This window comes from Mytilus edulis, chromosome 11, assembly GCF_963676685.1.
Source record: "Mytilus edulis chromosome 11, xbMytEdul2.2, whole genome shotgun sequence".
Lineage (NCBI taxonomy): Eukaryota > Metazoa > Mollusca > Bivalvia > Mytilida > Mytilidae > Mytilus > Mytilus edulis.
In genome coordinates, this window is record NC_092354.1 from 53,932,439 (window position 1) to 53,947,309 (window position 14,871).

Sequence of the window (14,871 nt, forward strand, 5' to 3'; positions counted from 1 at the left end):
TCGCCCGACTGGATCCGCCTATGGCAATCTAAATAAGAGCATTGGTAGATGGAGGACCAAACGAATTGAAAACTGCATTGAAAAGCAATACATGTATAGTTATGCAACATAGTTTTAAAATAAAATGAATGTTTGTACCGAAGAAGACACTACTAGGCGTGTTTTAACATCGCATTCGAGCAAACAACATAAAAATACCCATTCCCAGATCAAAAAATCATTGAAAAATGTAAAAAAAATAATTTTGGCGAAATAGGGTTACGAAAACTCTTACTTGATAATTTTAGTGGGAGTTCAAATAAATCCATGTTTTGAATGACATGCATATCAGACTCATATAGCGAGTGAGCTTTACTGGTTGTTGTCAGATTTTATATATAGAATTGTATAGTACTACTTTTAAATAAGTTTATCGGTGTTTTGTGAAAACCAAACACGTTGTGAGTTATTACCCGATTTATTTCCCTTGACTGGGCGGGGTTTAAGAAGTTCGCTTATTTAAAACCAGTCCATCTTAAGACAGGAGTTTTAGGATAAACTCATCAACGAAGTGTCCAGTTATTCGTCCGTATCATACCCTCAGTTCTTTTGTATATGCATTTTGGGACACTGATAGGTGATTAGAATTCAATTATATTTATAACGGCAATCATCCTTATCACACACATCTTCAAATAGACTGTCCTAATGCAAATTATAACATAAGCTCCGCCCGATCAGTTGAAAAACCATTGGTAATAAGTCATGTTTAAATTGAAATATTCATTCTATTAATTTTGTCGATTAACATTTACATAAGTTGAAAAAATCGAAGCAATTCTGTGTTTGGTAACTTTTCCAAATTTGATAACGACACATTCTGAATTATAACCCTGATGAAATGCAACGGAACCTCTTTCTGACAGGTTTAGTTCTCTTTCAGCCATTATCATATATATTGAAACTGGCTTTAGACCATCTCAACAGCATAGTTGAGAGAAGTAATTAAACAATTTACAAGGATTCCTCATTAGAAAAAGTACGCAATGTCTCCAATAGATAATCAAGTTCCCAATTTGACAAAAAAAGAAAGCACTTGCCTAAAACCAATATATGTTAAAGTATTGCTATATTTTCATAAAAAACATGTTATTATCATAGAATTCCAGTAGATGACGATAGATCTAAAACTTATGTTTGTTATACGAAATTCCGATATCTTTTCTTTTTATCAAAGAATCTTTTTAACAATGAACAGATACAATTTAAATGTTCTAACATCACATACAGACATAGAAAACTCAATATGTTTTTGAATCGTCGCCATCCCATATGATTGCTAAAAGAGTCTTACGATAGTCAACGGAGGTGGCTATAAATATCGAAAGTAGTGATTTCGAATTCTAATTCAGATCTATAAATTATTTCATTTGTTGTCAGCAGTTGATAAGTAACCAATCAGGATATTGGTATACGTAAAGTCAATATTTATAGACTGCGCATTCCTCTCACATGAGTATAGCGGATATATAAAAGATAATGTTGATATTACTTCTAATTGTATGAACTTTACTAGTAATTGCAAATGAGGAATAATACACAAACTTAAAATGGTAAGAATTACTGTTATCATGGTTATAGTGTTTATTAAATGTGAATCTAACGAATGTATAATTTGTGATCATTTTCCTTAAATTGCTGTAGGTATATAGGTTTGTATATCACAATGATTTATTCATATTCAGTATTTAGCAGATAATATGACAATTGTTTTTAATATTATTTGAAAGAAAGAAAAGGAATACCAATATAAGCAAAACATACAGACCGCTAACTATTCTTAAAAACCAACACCGCATGTAACGTTAAATAAACAACCACCTCGTTAACAATTCACTGTTCATTATTTAGGCCACAGAAACATATTTATATGATTTAATGAACGAATAGCAAAAAATAAAATGTAAGAATATTTTCAGAATAGGTTTAAGTCTTAAAATAAACGCATTGAACCACTAACCAATAGTAAGAAAAAAATGTAATGTTTTAAAAGTTTTATCATGGAATATAGAATTACACTATGTATTGATATGTTCTTGATCGTAAGTTAGTATTACAGAAAATGCAGTATATATATGCATTCAATATTAGAAGCCAGAAGAAATTGAACAGAAATTAAAATGAGAAGAAAATAACGTGTCATATGTGTATTGTATATCCAATTATAATCCCTAAAAATAAAGAAATAGATATACAGTTATTGGTCAAATATGCAACGTATTGTCAAAATTGTTATTGTGTGTAAAATTTATCGTTGTGTATGAAAAAAATCAATAACGTATGAAGCAAGGTTTATCCTCAGGGGAATGTTCATAATGTTTTTTGGTAAAGGTAGCATTTTTAGACAACTCGCTATTCCACATATAAAAAAACATTGTATGATGTCCGTTGATAGACCACACACTGAAGATGTTAGGAACTATAAGTAAACAAACGGTCATCAATAGTTAGCAAAACACAAACCGGAAAGTTAACAAAGTACAAAGTTAAAAAGCATCGAGGACCAATGATTACAGACGGTTATGTTAAATGCAGTGAAGATAAAAGAGGGACGAAAGATACCAGAGGGACAGTCAGACTCATAAATCGAAAACAAACTGACAACGCCATGGCTAAAATTGAAAATTCCTTTCACGGATTTGGCTATACTTTTTGGACCTTTTCGATTATTGCTCTTCATCTTTTATTTAAGCTTTGGATTTCAAATATTTTGGACACGAGCATCACTGAGGTGACATGTATTGTCGAAATGCGCATCTGGTGCAGGACAATTGGTACCGTTAATTTAATTACTACCTCTGGGTCGATGCCTTTGCTGGTGGACTGTTAGTCCCCGAGGGTATCACCAGCCCAGTAGCCATGAAAATACGGATGTTTTGTGTTATTAATATTTTCTGTTACAAAATGTTAGAAACTATTATAAATTAAGGAATGTATCTCCCTCATGCAAAGCTATGATTCCTTTCACGGATTTGGCTATACTTTTTTGACCTCTTGGATTATTGCTCTTCATCTTTTATTTAAGGTGGTACCTAACACTACAGGGAGATAACTCTGTAAAGTCAGCTGAACTTTTTAATTATGTTGTGTTGTAAAGGAAATGTTAAGCTTCTCAATGATCAAAATTGGTGTTTGTCAAACTGCCATATAACCAGTGTAATTTTTCTGACAAAACGGTTGGTTCAAAATTTTAGAAATTTTTATATTTTCGTTAGAAGGTCAAAGTAAATACATTGTCAAAATTTTATGAAAATTAAACGAGCCAAATTAATTTTAGTGAAAGTGTTGGGTATCACCTTAAGCTTTGGATTTCAAATATTTTGGACACGAGCATCACTGAAGAGACATGTATTGTCGAAATGCGCATCTGGTGCAGGATAATTGGTACCGTTAATGTAATTGTGTGCGTTAATTGCATGTTTCGTCTACAAAAGATTCACTAGAAACAGTATTATACATTTATTTATAAACTTACTGAAATACGTAGTTGAAATGCATTGATGGTAAAAAATTTCGAAAAGTCTATTTATCGGTATTATTAAAAGAGAATATTATCCATTTAAGTACAAGTGAAGTAGATATTAGTAGCTATAGGCAACCGTTCGCCCTTCCATAATGAGCCAAACATACCATATAGGCGGCTGTAAAAGTCCCGATAGAAAAATATAAAACAATTGAATTACAATAAACTATAGGCCTAATTTATAAAACTGTCGAAAAACAAATGTAACAGAAATAAACCAACGAAAACCACTCAAGAAAATGGTCAAGATATGCACACAAAGCATGCGTCAGAGTTAAATATGTGTGAAATAAAATCCTCCCCTTACCTGGGACAGTGGTATTATAGTGCGACATAAGAACACAATTTTCAAATCAGTAGGCTTTTTTGTCTGCACAAAGCAACATGAAACAAAATCAGATGTAGTGCAAAATTTATGTCTCAACAAATAAATAAACAACAAGAAAACTATCTGAAAAAAACAGTTTCTTATCAAGTTAAGTTTTCAAATTAATTTTGGCGTATTAAATTATTGAACCTTTGATAACTATGGAAGATACTCATCAGGATTTTACAGAATCCGTTTATTTAAATTGATTATACCATGTGTAGCGTATTTATATTTTATAATAGAATCATTAATTAAAAATATTGTTATTTCAGATCGACATGAATAATATGTCTTCACCACGATGTCAACGCGATTCGTTATATAACAGACTGTTTAATATATTGTCTAACAATACTAATGCCTCCAGCTGTTTAACATTGTACAGTACCAGTACTGAATATCGAGATGTTTATCATGCTGGGAGATATTTCTATGCTTATTTTACACCTATCATTATCGTTGTTGGGATTCTTGGAAATACACTATCACTTAATGTATTTCTTTCACGAAATCTACGATCATTGTCTTCAAGTACGTATTTAGCAGCCCTTTCTGTATCCGATCTTTTTAGTATTACATTTTACGTTACAGTTGAATGGCTAAGAAGAGGGTTAACCTTTTTATTCCCTGGAACTAACTTGAGATTTCTTGATGTCAATGGTATGTGTGAATTTCAATTGTATATATCGTATGTGTCAAGATTTATGTCGTCTTGGCTATTAGTGGCTTTTACAGTTGAACGATATATTGGCATTTGTTTTCCATTACTTCGAAGAAACCTTTGTACAACGACAAGCACTCGGAAAATTGTTTCTGGAATCTTCTTATTTTCTGCTATCGTAGTAATATACAAGCCAATACTTAGTGGGATTTACAAGAGTGATGCCGGTAATCTATACTGCACTGGATCTCCAAAACACGGATTCGTATCATTTGTGTTCGATTCAATATTTGCACTTCTAATTTCATTCGTTCCTTTCGTAATCATTATTGTTATTAATATTTTAATAATGAGAAAGCTACTCAGACAAAAACGTAGTAAAAATTGTAAGAGAGTAATGACAGAAGAAAGTACAATCCGTCTAGAATTTACCATTATTCTTTTAGCGCTGTCTATATGTTTTATTATTTTCAATATTCCATATCTCGTGTTGTGGTGCCGTAACTTTCTTACTTCAAAATATGTCACAACATTAAACGCCAGCACATCAGACGTCAATTTATCTTACTGGCAAGGGCTTTTATATTTTGTTCGTACAATTTTCTACATCAATTACTGTATTAATTTCTTTCTGTATTTGATAACCGGCGCATATTTCAGACGTGAAGTTCGAGTGTTATTTTCGTACAAAACTCTACGAAGAAGTATAGATCGCAATGTTAAAGATGACGCTGCATATGTTTGTCTAAAACTAATATAGGTAATTCCAATTAAAAATACATATACAAGAGTTCATGGGGTTATAACAGCAATTATACGCGACTCATCAAAGACGAAAAAATTATAAAAATATTGTGTTCTCGTACTATATATTTTTATGAAATAGCATTATTGTATTTATGTATGTTATTAAACACTTTTCTATATCAATTTTGTAATTTTACCACTGTTATACTATTTTTGTACTGAAGAATTTCTATTTGTTATATCTGAACTTCCTTGCTCAATAGAGTAAGGAAAAAATGAAACGTTGACCCTTGCTGTGTTTTTTTTTAAATTTCAAAATGTGTGAAGTACGTTGAGTGGCTGCTAATAGATTCATTGCAATACCTTATAAACTGTTCAACCAATTGTGTTCAAATATTTAGATGGTGATGTCATGACCAAAATGAAGAACAAGCTCGATATAGACTTGATTCACTCATTATACCATTCGGGATGTAGCTATCTTGATATATTGAAAAATGGCAATACATGTTGTTGTTCCCTTTAATCAACCACGAATCCTTCTTTAACAGTTTTCGAGTAATAATATGCTGTAACTGATGAAAAAAAAGAATAAATATAAAAAGAATAAAGATAAATACCAACATTTTCACTTTACCCTTAAGGACTTATTTTCTATAATATTATGAAAAATTAAGGTAGTTCTTTGTCTTTTTTTTGTCTTTTTTTATTACAATTTTCGCAATGATTTGAGAATGTAAATACAGACATGGTGTTGCTGATGAATGGATGAAGGTAGTGTTTTTATAAAAGTCTGTAACAAAGTTACTTGTATCATCATTATATGCGTCAGCAAATTTATAATAAGTCCAGTGATTAATATCTATTCATATAGACTTATACTTACATCGAGGATATGTCAGTCAAACAATGGAACAATAATTTATCTACTTACCTCGTGATCTCACAAATGACCAATACATTGTGTTAAGAAACAATAGAACGCAACACATGTTACTGATGTCAGCCGAGTGTTTAGATATGCAAACTGTGTTGTTTACTAACGAGGAGCGACTTCTCCGATACCACTATACGCTCTTTGTCTCTCACATACATTGTAAAATAATGTAATAAAAGTTTGTCAAATTATCTAGTTTTAGTGTTACACTAGTAATTTTTGGTGCCGCGTGACCAGGATCGTCAACGACGTCTGCCACAGATTTTGAAGGTATGCATATATTTTGAATTGTTGTGTTGGGAGTATGGCTCACCAGCAAGTGGGGGAAATTTTCCAGGCTTTGGCCCACACCTTGGGGGCAGTTATCGGATTCTATTGGGAATCAAGGTCATAACCAGCAGGCTCTCTCGGCTCAAGTCGAGCATTTATCAAATACCGTGGGCACGCAAAGTGTTTCACAAGTTTTTCCATCTTTTGGGGGGAATCCAAAAGAGTTTAAAGAATGGATCAAGGCAGTTGAAAAGTATGATGTTTTGACGCATGCGATAGGGAACGCGGATCGCGTTAAGTTAATTGCGTATCAGGCCAGTAAAGGGGCTGTGAGCATTTATATTGAAAGACACTTAACCACGAATGATCAGGCAACTTGGGACGATATTTTAATATTTTCTGAAACATTTGAAGACCATTTACGTCACATTCAGACAGTGTTTGGTAGGTTGAGACAACATAATTTGAAGTTAAAATTAAAGAAATGTAGCTTTATTAAAGAAGAAACTAAATATTTGGGTTTTGTTATAACGCGTGAAGGTGTTAGACCAGATCAAGATAAAGTAAAAGCTATTCAAACAATTCCGATACCCAAAACTGTGAAAGAAGTTAGAGGATGTATTGGTATGTGTAGTTACTACAGAAGATTCATTCCGAATTTTTCTAAAATAGCGGAACCTCTTGGCAATTTAACGAGAACATATGCGAAATATCATTGGTCAGAGGGTTGTGACGTAGGCTTGTTTTTTGTCCATCTGATGAGTTAAGCCTTTTTCAACTGATTTTGATAGTTCGTTCTTATTTTGTACTGTTAGACCACTGTCCCAGGTTAGGGAAGGGTTGGGATCCCGCTAAAATGTTTAACCCCGCCACATTATTTATGTATGTGCCTGTCCCAAGTCTGTCCCGAGCCTGTAATTCAGTGGTTGTCGTTTGTTTATGTGTTACATATTTGTTTTTCGTTCATTTTCTTTTTCGTTCATTTTTTTGTTTTTTTTTGTTTTGTTTTTTGCTTTTTTACATAAATAAGGCCGTTAGTTTTCTCGTTTGAATTGTTTTACATTGTCTTATCGGGGCCTTTTATAGCTGACTATGTGGTATGGGCTTTGCTCATTGTTGAAGGCCGTATGGTGATCTATAGTTGTTAGTGTCTGTGTCATTTTGGTCTTTTGTGGATAGTGGTCTCATTGGCAATCATACCACATCTTCTTTTTTATATTTAATTACCTAAAAGATAGTTTAACAGTGGTACCTCTACTGGCATATCCAAACCCTAATTTGCCTTACGTCTTGTACACTGATGCAAGTGATACATGTGTTGGTGCATGTTTGACACAGATAACTGACGAACAAATTGCAGTTGAAAAACCTAATTAATTTCTATCGCATAAATTTTGCTACTTGCACTGTAGAACAACCGGATTTACCTAGTAAGGAGACTTTTCAAAATGAAGATTTAGATATGAAATTAGAACAAGCAAAAGATTTGAACATTGTTAAGGTTAAAAAGGATATCGAAACAGGTACAGCGAGTAGCTCTACACAAAGTAAATTTATGATTATTGAAGATGTTGTTTATTTTCTGACACAGCCTGATATTGATCCTCTAATCCGATTATATGTCCCAGAACATTTAAGGGAATATATTGTCGTTCCATATCATGATTATAATGGTCATTTAGGTATTGACAAAAGGTATAACAGTATAAAGCTACGGTATTATTGGCCTGGGTTACACAAGCAGATATATGCTTATGTAACCATGTGTGTTACATGTCAAACTAGAAATTTAAGAAAAGATCCGTTTGCTAAGATAGCATTATATTTATCGATACCCTATCCAGAAACATTGTCAGGGACCAAATACATAATTGGGTTCATTGATCTTTATTCGGGATTTCCTGAAGCTTTTGCAGTAAAAGATAAAAAAAAAAAAAAGCCGAAACAATTGTTCATTTGCTTATCGAGGAAACAATTATAAGACATTCAGGCCCATTTAAAATTTTAAGTGATAACGGATCTGAAAATGTAAATAAAGTTATGAAGGAAACATGCAAAACGCTGAATATAAATCTTATTATTACTTCGTTTTACCATCCGCAAAGTAACGGACGAATTGAAAGGTTCCATCGTACTCTCCATGATGTTGTATCTAAACTAATGAAAGACGACACATCAAGGCGGGATTTGTTTTTTAATCAAGCTTTGGCCGCTATAAGGTTTAACATAAGTGAGTCTTCTAAATTTTCACCGTTCTATTTGTTATACACTCGAGATGCCGTTCTTCCCGTTGATAACATAATGAAACCTCATAGGAAATATATGGGCGAAGACTTGCATCAAATAATGCTTAATCAACAACATAAAGCATTCGTGCTGGTACACAGGTCCATAAAACAAGCTAAAAAACGACAGTTAAAATATAAAAATAAAAACTGTGTAGATGAAGGTTTTAAGATAGGGGATCATGTTTATTGTAAAAATCATTTGAAGAAAAATAAATTAGATAATCGATGGACACCGTATTTACGTATTGTTGATCAAACCTCGCCAGTGTCATTCATGATCAAGGATCAATTGACTGGAGTGGTACAAAAAGCACCTGCCAAACATCTGCGAATAGCTAAAATCGATGAATGGGATATTCCTAAAAATAAGTGTAAACAGTTAAGAAATGCTGCGTATGTTGCATCTCCTGATGTCAGTGATCAGATATGGAGGTTGACGCTGACTCGGCTTTTGATTTTAATAAACCTCTTGCTACTCTTGCAAAAAAATATCGAAAAGAAGGAACACATAGGTCTGATGAAGAATCAATTCCTCTTATGGAGTTAAGTAAACTCTTAAAAGAAAAGATTCAGAGGAATTAATGTCTGTAAACGAGATTATCGAGACAAATCTGAAAACGAAAAAAGTTAGGCGACCGTTGCCGTCAAATATATGTAAAGCTAAAATGTTAGAGTAAACGAATTGTTGGCGTCAATTTCTAACAGGTTGTAAGGCTTCACAATATGTTGATATTGATTGCACGGGATTATAAATTGTATATAAATATTAGGATATTTTGTTTTGTAGATATAAAACGTAACAAAGATGAATTGTCGACTATTGATCTGTTTGTGCTTAACCAGTGTTGTTTATGGTCAACATAACGTGATATTTGATAAAATAGGGGAAATTACAACGACGCGTTTAAAATGGCTCGTCACTTTTGTTATAGATCTGGAAATATATCAGACATTTTTAAGGGATCTGTCGTGTGATATTCAATCGGCAATAACTTTGGCGCAAATTGTACGTGTAAATGTACCTAAACGTTGGGTCAAGTCATTGACCAACCTCAAACAAGAGTTGGTTAAGTTAAATGTTACGCTTAAAACAATTACCGACATGTTTCAAGAATGCCAATCGTTATTGAGAAAATCGAAACGATCAATTATTCCGGTAGTAGGAAAAATTTTAGGTTTTCTCTTCGGAACCGTATCCGAACAAGATTTGGATTCTATACACAGTAATGTGAATATTTTGGCTAAGAACCAACAAAAGATGGTACATGTTTTAAAAGAAAGTTTAACTATTCTAAATATATCTCGTTCGGATATCTCGGAAAATAGAAATTCAATAAATGACTTGTTTATTGCGTTTAACACATTGTATGTTGATTTAAAAAATTTCACTAGAGCTGTGAAAGAAAGAATTTTTCAAATTGAGAGACATGTTATGATAAATTCAATAACTGAAGGATTATCGCGTCTTGTAACGCTGGTTCAATTTTATATTTCTCACCTACAAATGCAGCTGAATATGCTGTCGTTAGGTCATTTGTCACCAAACGTGATTTCTCCTAAAAATTTAAGAAAACTGTTAATTAGGATTAATTCAAAATTGCCACCAGGCATAATGCTACCGAGTGATCCAATTACGAAATATGGGATTACTATCAAATATTAAGCTGTCACACCGCGTTGGATAATAATCGTATCTTCGTTATTTTGTCGGTACCATTGATAGATTATAACAGTAATTTTGAGATTTTTAAACCATTTAATTTACCTATTCCGAAAAACTTAAATCCGCAAGTGGACAGTACAAAGTCCATGCTCGCGTACTCTAATCTTGCAGCTAAGGCGTTAGGTGTAAATGCTAAAAGAACTGAATATATTCTTCTGAATGATGATGAATTAAATAAATGTATTCATCCGATAAGACATTTTTGTGACATAAGAAGTCCAGTATGTCGAATAAATTTAAGTAAATTTTGTATAGTTGCCCTTTTTAGGAATGAAGTAAAATTGATTGAAAATAATTATCATAACACAATTAAAACAAATGCAATACTTCCAATAGCGGAATACTTATCTTCGGGAACGTGGATAATTGTTACAGCCAAGCCGTTGCGTATGTAAATTAACTGTGGACCTAACATTCAGGCCGTAGAAAAAAATAATGAAACCGCCTATCGATTTATAAACTCTCGAAGTCGATTGCTCGGCTAATTACGATTAACTTACTTTACTACCCTACTATCAACTTGAATATAAACTAAATATTGATGAACCATTTGCCAAGTTTTTGAAAAAATTATAATAATACATATGTTAATATGTGGAAACATTTATACGATACCATTCCGGAAAATCAATCGCGTCCGCTGTTAAAAGTGTTAAACGAAATTGAAACTCTTTCAATGGATTCTTTGGTTCAAAAACTTAATGGGGATAATAAGATGCCGGACTTGCAAAAGAGAGAGTCTACATTTCCAATATGGGTCTATATTGTCCTTACTGTAGCCATATTAAATATTGCCTACTGGGTTGGGACAAATTTAAAATGCTGGTTAGCCAAAACTGTCATTAGGACAAGACAGACTGGTTCATATTCTGGACGCCAGTCTTTGCTCCTTTGTAATAAATCTACATACCAAAAAACAAATATGAAGCTTAGAAATGGAAAAATATTAAATACTAAACTCGTTCAAAGGGTATCTACACGTCTCAATCTTCAGAATCGCTTATCTAAAAATACTACAATAGCTAACGTTTTTAACAATAAAAATCGTGGTTACCCTTCTATCGATAAGTGTCATGCCAAAAAATGACTTACGTGTCCCCGTCTTTCCACCAACAATACAGTAAGGTCCACATTTAATGGTCGCACATTTTCTCTAAATTTTGAAACTGATATTACTTGAAAAACAAACAGTATTATTTATTTACTCACATGAAACAAACCGGGATGCGGTATTCAGTACGTAGGTGAAACTGGGCGATATTTATCTAAACGCACGCAAGAACACCTGTATCGTTTTAAAAGACCCAATAAATTCAAAAGTATCATTTATCAACATCTTAAGAAGCACAGTCATCCTATTAAATATTTAACAGTTCAACCTTTAGAAGTAGTAAATAAGCAGCCTGGTGAATCTCATTCAAAGTTTGTACGATCACGAAAAATAAATGAATTAAAATGAAGTAAATTGGATTAAAAAATTACAGACAGTCTACCCTCTCGGTCTTAATGATAATATCATGGGAATTGGCAATATATCAAGAACCGATTCTGTTAACATTTTGGATATAGTTTCTAAAACTGTTCGTAAAAATCGTTCTCATGGACGCAGAAAAAATCGCAATCAAAGAAAATTTCGGACCAACCATACAAATATTTCGGACCTAATTTCCATTTCAAAAAACAACGGCAGACATTATCTGTTAACCAAGCTTTGTTCTTTACCTATAAATAAATTAAATAAAATTTTAGAGGATTGCAACACAATTTCATATTACAGTCCTAAGTATGAAATTGTCCAAATTATAATGGCATATTGTTATTCTAAACTGTTTCCAAAAATTGATCGCCCTGAAGATCATAAAAAACATTTTATTAAAATAAAGTATGTCAATAAAGGTTTTGATTTTGTAAATATTGCCGGTATTTTTAACGACCATTCTGTTAAAGACCAAATTCCTGGATATTTTGATAATACTGAACTCCCTCTCATTTGTTATATTTACAAGAAATCTACCCGAAAATATGTGTTTAATTATAGCCAATTGTGTAAAGATGTAAATATCACTGAAAATACACCTATGTCGTGTAATTGCAGTAATTCAGAATACACCTATGGACCAATTTCCCATGTTATAACAGGAGACCTTAACATCGTTCGCGACCGAGAGTTAAAATCATTCCTCAGTAAAGGACCTAAATATCGTCCCCCGTCAACTATTAACTGGAATGAGTGTCGTAATATCATCAACGACTCACTCCGCGCCTACTGTTTGAAATGGGTAAAACGGGAAAAAGCTGACAAAAAATCTTTGGACTCTTTTTTTTAATTCAGTAATGAAGATAGTTGATATTCGAATACAACATTTTAAAGAACATTTTACCCTCAACAAAAACTATAAAAACCCTATTTCGCGTATCAAAAATAAACTAACAGAACTAGCCAAGGAATTTGTTTTTGTCCCGGCTGATAAAGCTGCTAATAATATCATTATTGTTTGACGTAAATTTTATATAGAGGTTCTGCAAAAGGAAATCACGAATTCACCAACATTCTAACTGACTTCATTTTCAGAAAACGACATCTGTAACAAACATAAACTTTTAGCTACTTCTTTACAAGCAGAACCAAACACAATGAAAGTCCCAACTATGTACTGGCTTCCGAAGCTGCACAAAAAACCTTACAAATATAGATTTATTTCATCTTCCAGCCATTGTTCAACTACTAAATTGTCTGTTTTACTTACTAGTACACTTGGTACAATAAAAAACCTGATAATAAATTGTTCAAATAAGGCCTTTGAAAATAGTGGAATTAATTACTTTTGGAGTGTCAAAAACTCGTTGGAAGTACTTGATAAATTGCATGCATATATTGGTGATTTTGAATCTGTTCAAAGTTTTGATTTTTCTACCCTATATACCACTTTGCCTCATATTCTTATTAAGAAAAAATTCACATCCCTAATTAACTGGGCATTTAAAAAGTCGGAATGCGAGTACATATGTTCAAACTCTTTTAGATCATTTTTTAGTAGCAATAAACAAAAGAACTATGTCAATTGGACATGCTTTGATACTATTTATGCACTTGAATTTTTACTTGATAACATTTTTGTTCGCTTTGGAGATTCCGTATATCGTCAAGTTATTGGAATTCCAATGGGGACTAACTGTGCACCACTTATTGCGGACCTGTTTTTGTATTGTTATGAGTTACAATTTATGACTAAAATTAGCAAAGACCCATCAAAACAACATTTGATACAAAAATTTAACAATACTTTTAGATATTTGGATGATATATTGGCTCTAAATAATGACGACTTCAGTATGTATACTAAAGAAATTTATCCTGTAGAACTTACTTTAAATAAAGCTTATGATAACAATGACCACTGCCCTTTCCTCGATCTTGATATCTATATCATAAACGGGAAGCTTAATACAAAAATTTATGATAAAAGAGATGATTTTTCATTTCCTATTGTTAATTATCCATTTTTAGATGGTGACGTTCCCTTGTCACCATCTTATGGTGTTTATATATCTCAACTTGTACGATTCGCTCGTGTATGTAACAATGTATTAGATTTTAGCGAGAGAAATTTATGTATTACTGAAAAATTATTACACCAGGGTTTTCGATATCACAAACTGGTCAAAACATTTACTAAATTTTATCACCGGTATAAGGAAATAATTCGAAAATATAACTCAACATGCAGACATCTTATACGTTCAGGTATTTCACATCCAAAAATTTTATGGAAATATTCTTTATAAAGCACAAAAATGTCAGTATTCTCCTCAGAAACAAACAAAACCTTTAAATAGACTTATTAAAAGGGGATATAGTTACGATACTGTTGTCAGGTCATTAAAGATTGCATATTTTGGCTTTAACATTGATTCACTGATAGGGTCTTTGCATCGGAACTAAACACATTTATTTCTAAAAAAACAGTTGTTGGCATGACACGGGTTATGTTCTTCTCATATATTTTATGATAGTATGATACTAAACCCCTAACGGGAGGGATTGTACCTGATATTCATATGATGAAGACATAATCTTTCAATCAGTTTAATTGAGGTCTGGAGCTGGCATGTCAGTTAACTGCTAGTAGTCTGTTGTTATTTATGTATTATTGTCATTTTATTTATTTTCTTTTGTTACATCTTTTGACATCAGACTCGGACTTCTCTTGAACTGAATTTTAATGTGCGTATTGTTATTCTTTTACTTTTCTACATTGGCTAGAGGTATAGGGGGAGGGTTGAGATCTCATAAACATGTTTAACCCAGCCGC

General features: G+C 32.5%; 1 protein-coding gene across 1 annotated transcript; it reads left to right on the plus strand.

The window, feature by feature from the left end:
- Window positions 1–1,449: 1,449 nt before the first annotated feature.
- On the plus strand, window positions 1,450–5,854 carry LOC139494885 (cysteinyl leukotriene receptor 2-like). The gene is made up of 2 exons (XM_071283031.1): window positions 1,450–1,592; window positions 4,205–5,854. The coding sequence occupies exons 1-2, from the start codon at window positions 1,590–1,592 to the stop codon at window positions 5,351–5,353; spliced, it is 1,152 nt and encodes a 383-aa protein (XP_071139132.1). The 5' UTR covers window positions 1,450–1,589; the 3' UTR covers window positions 5,354–5,854.
- Window positions 5,855–14,871: the final 9,017 nt, after the last annotated feature.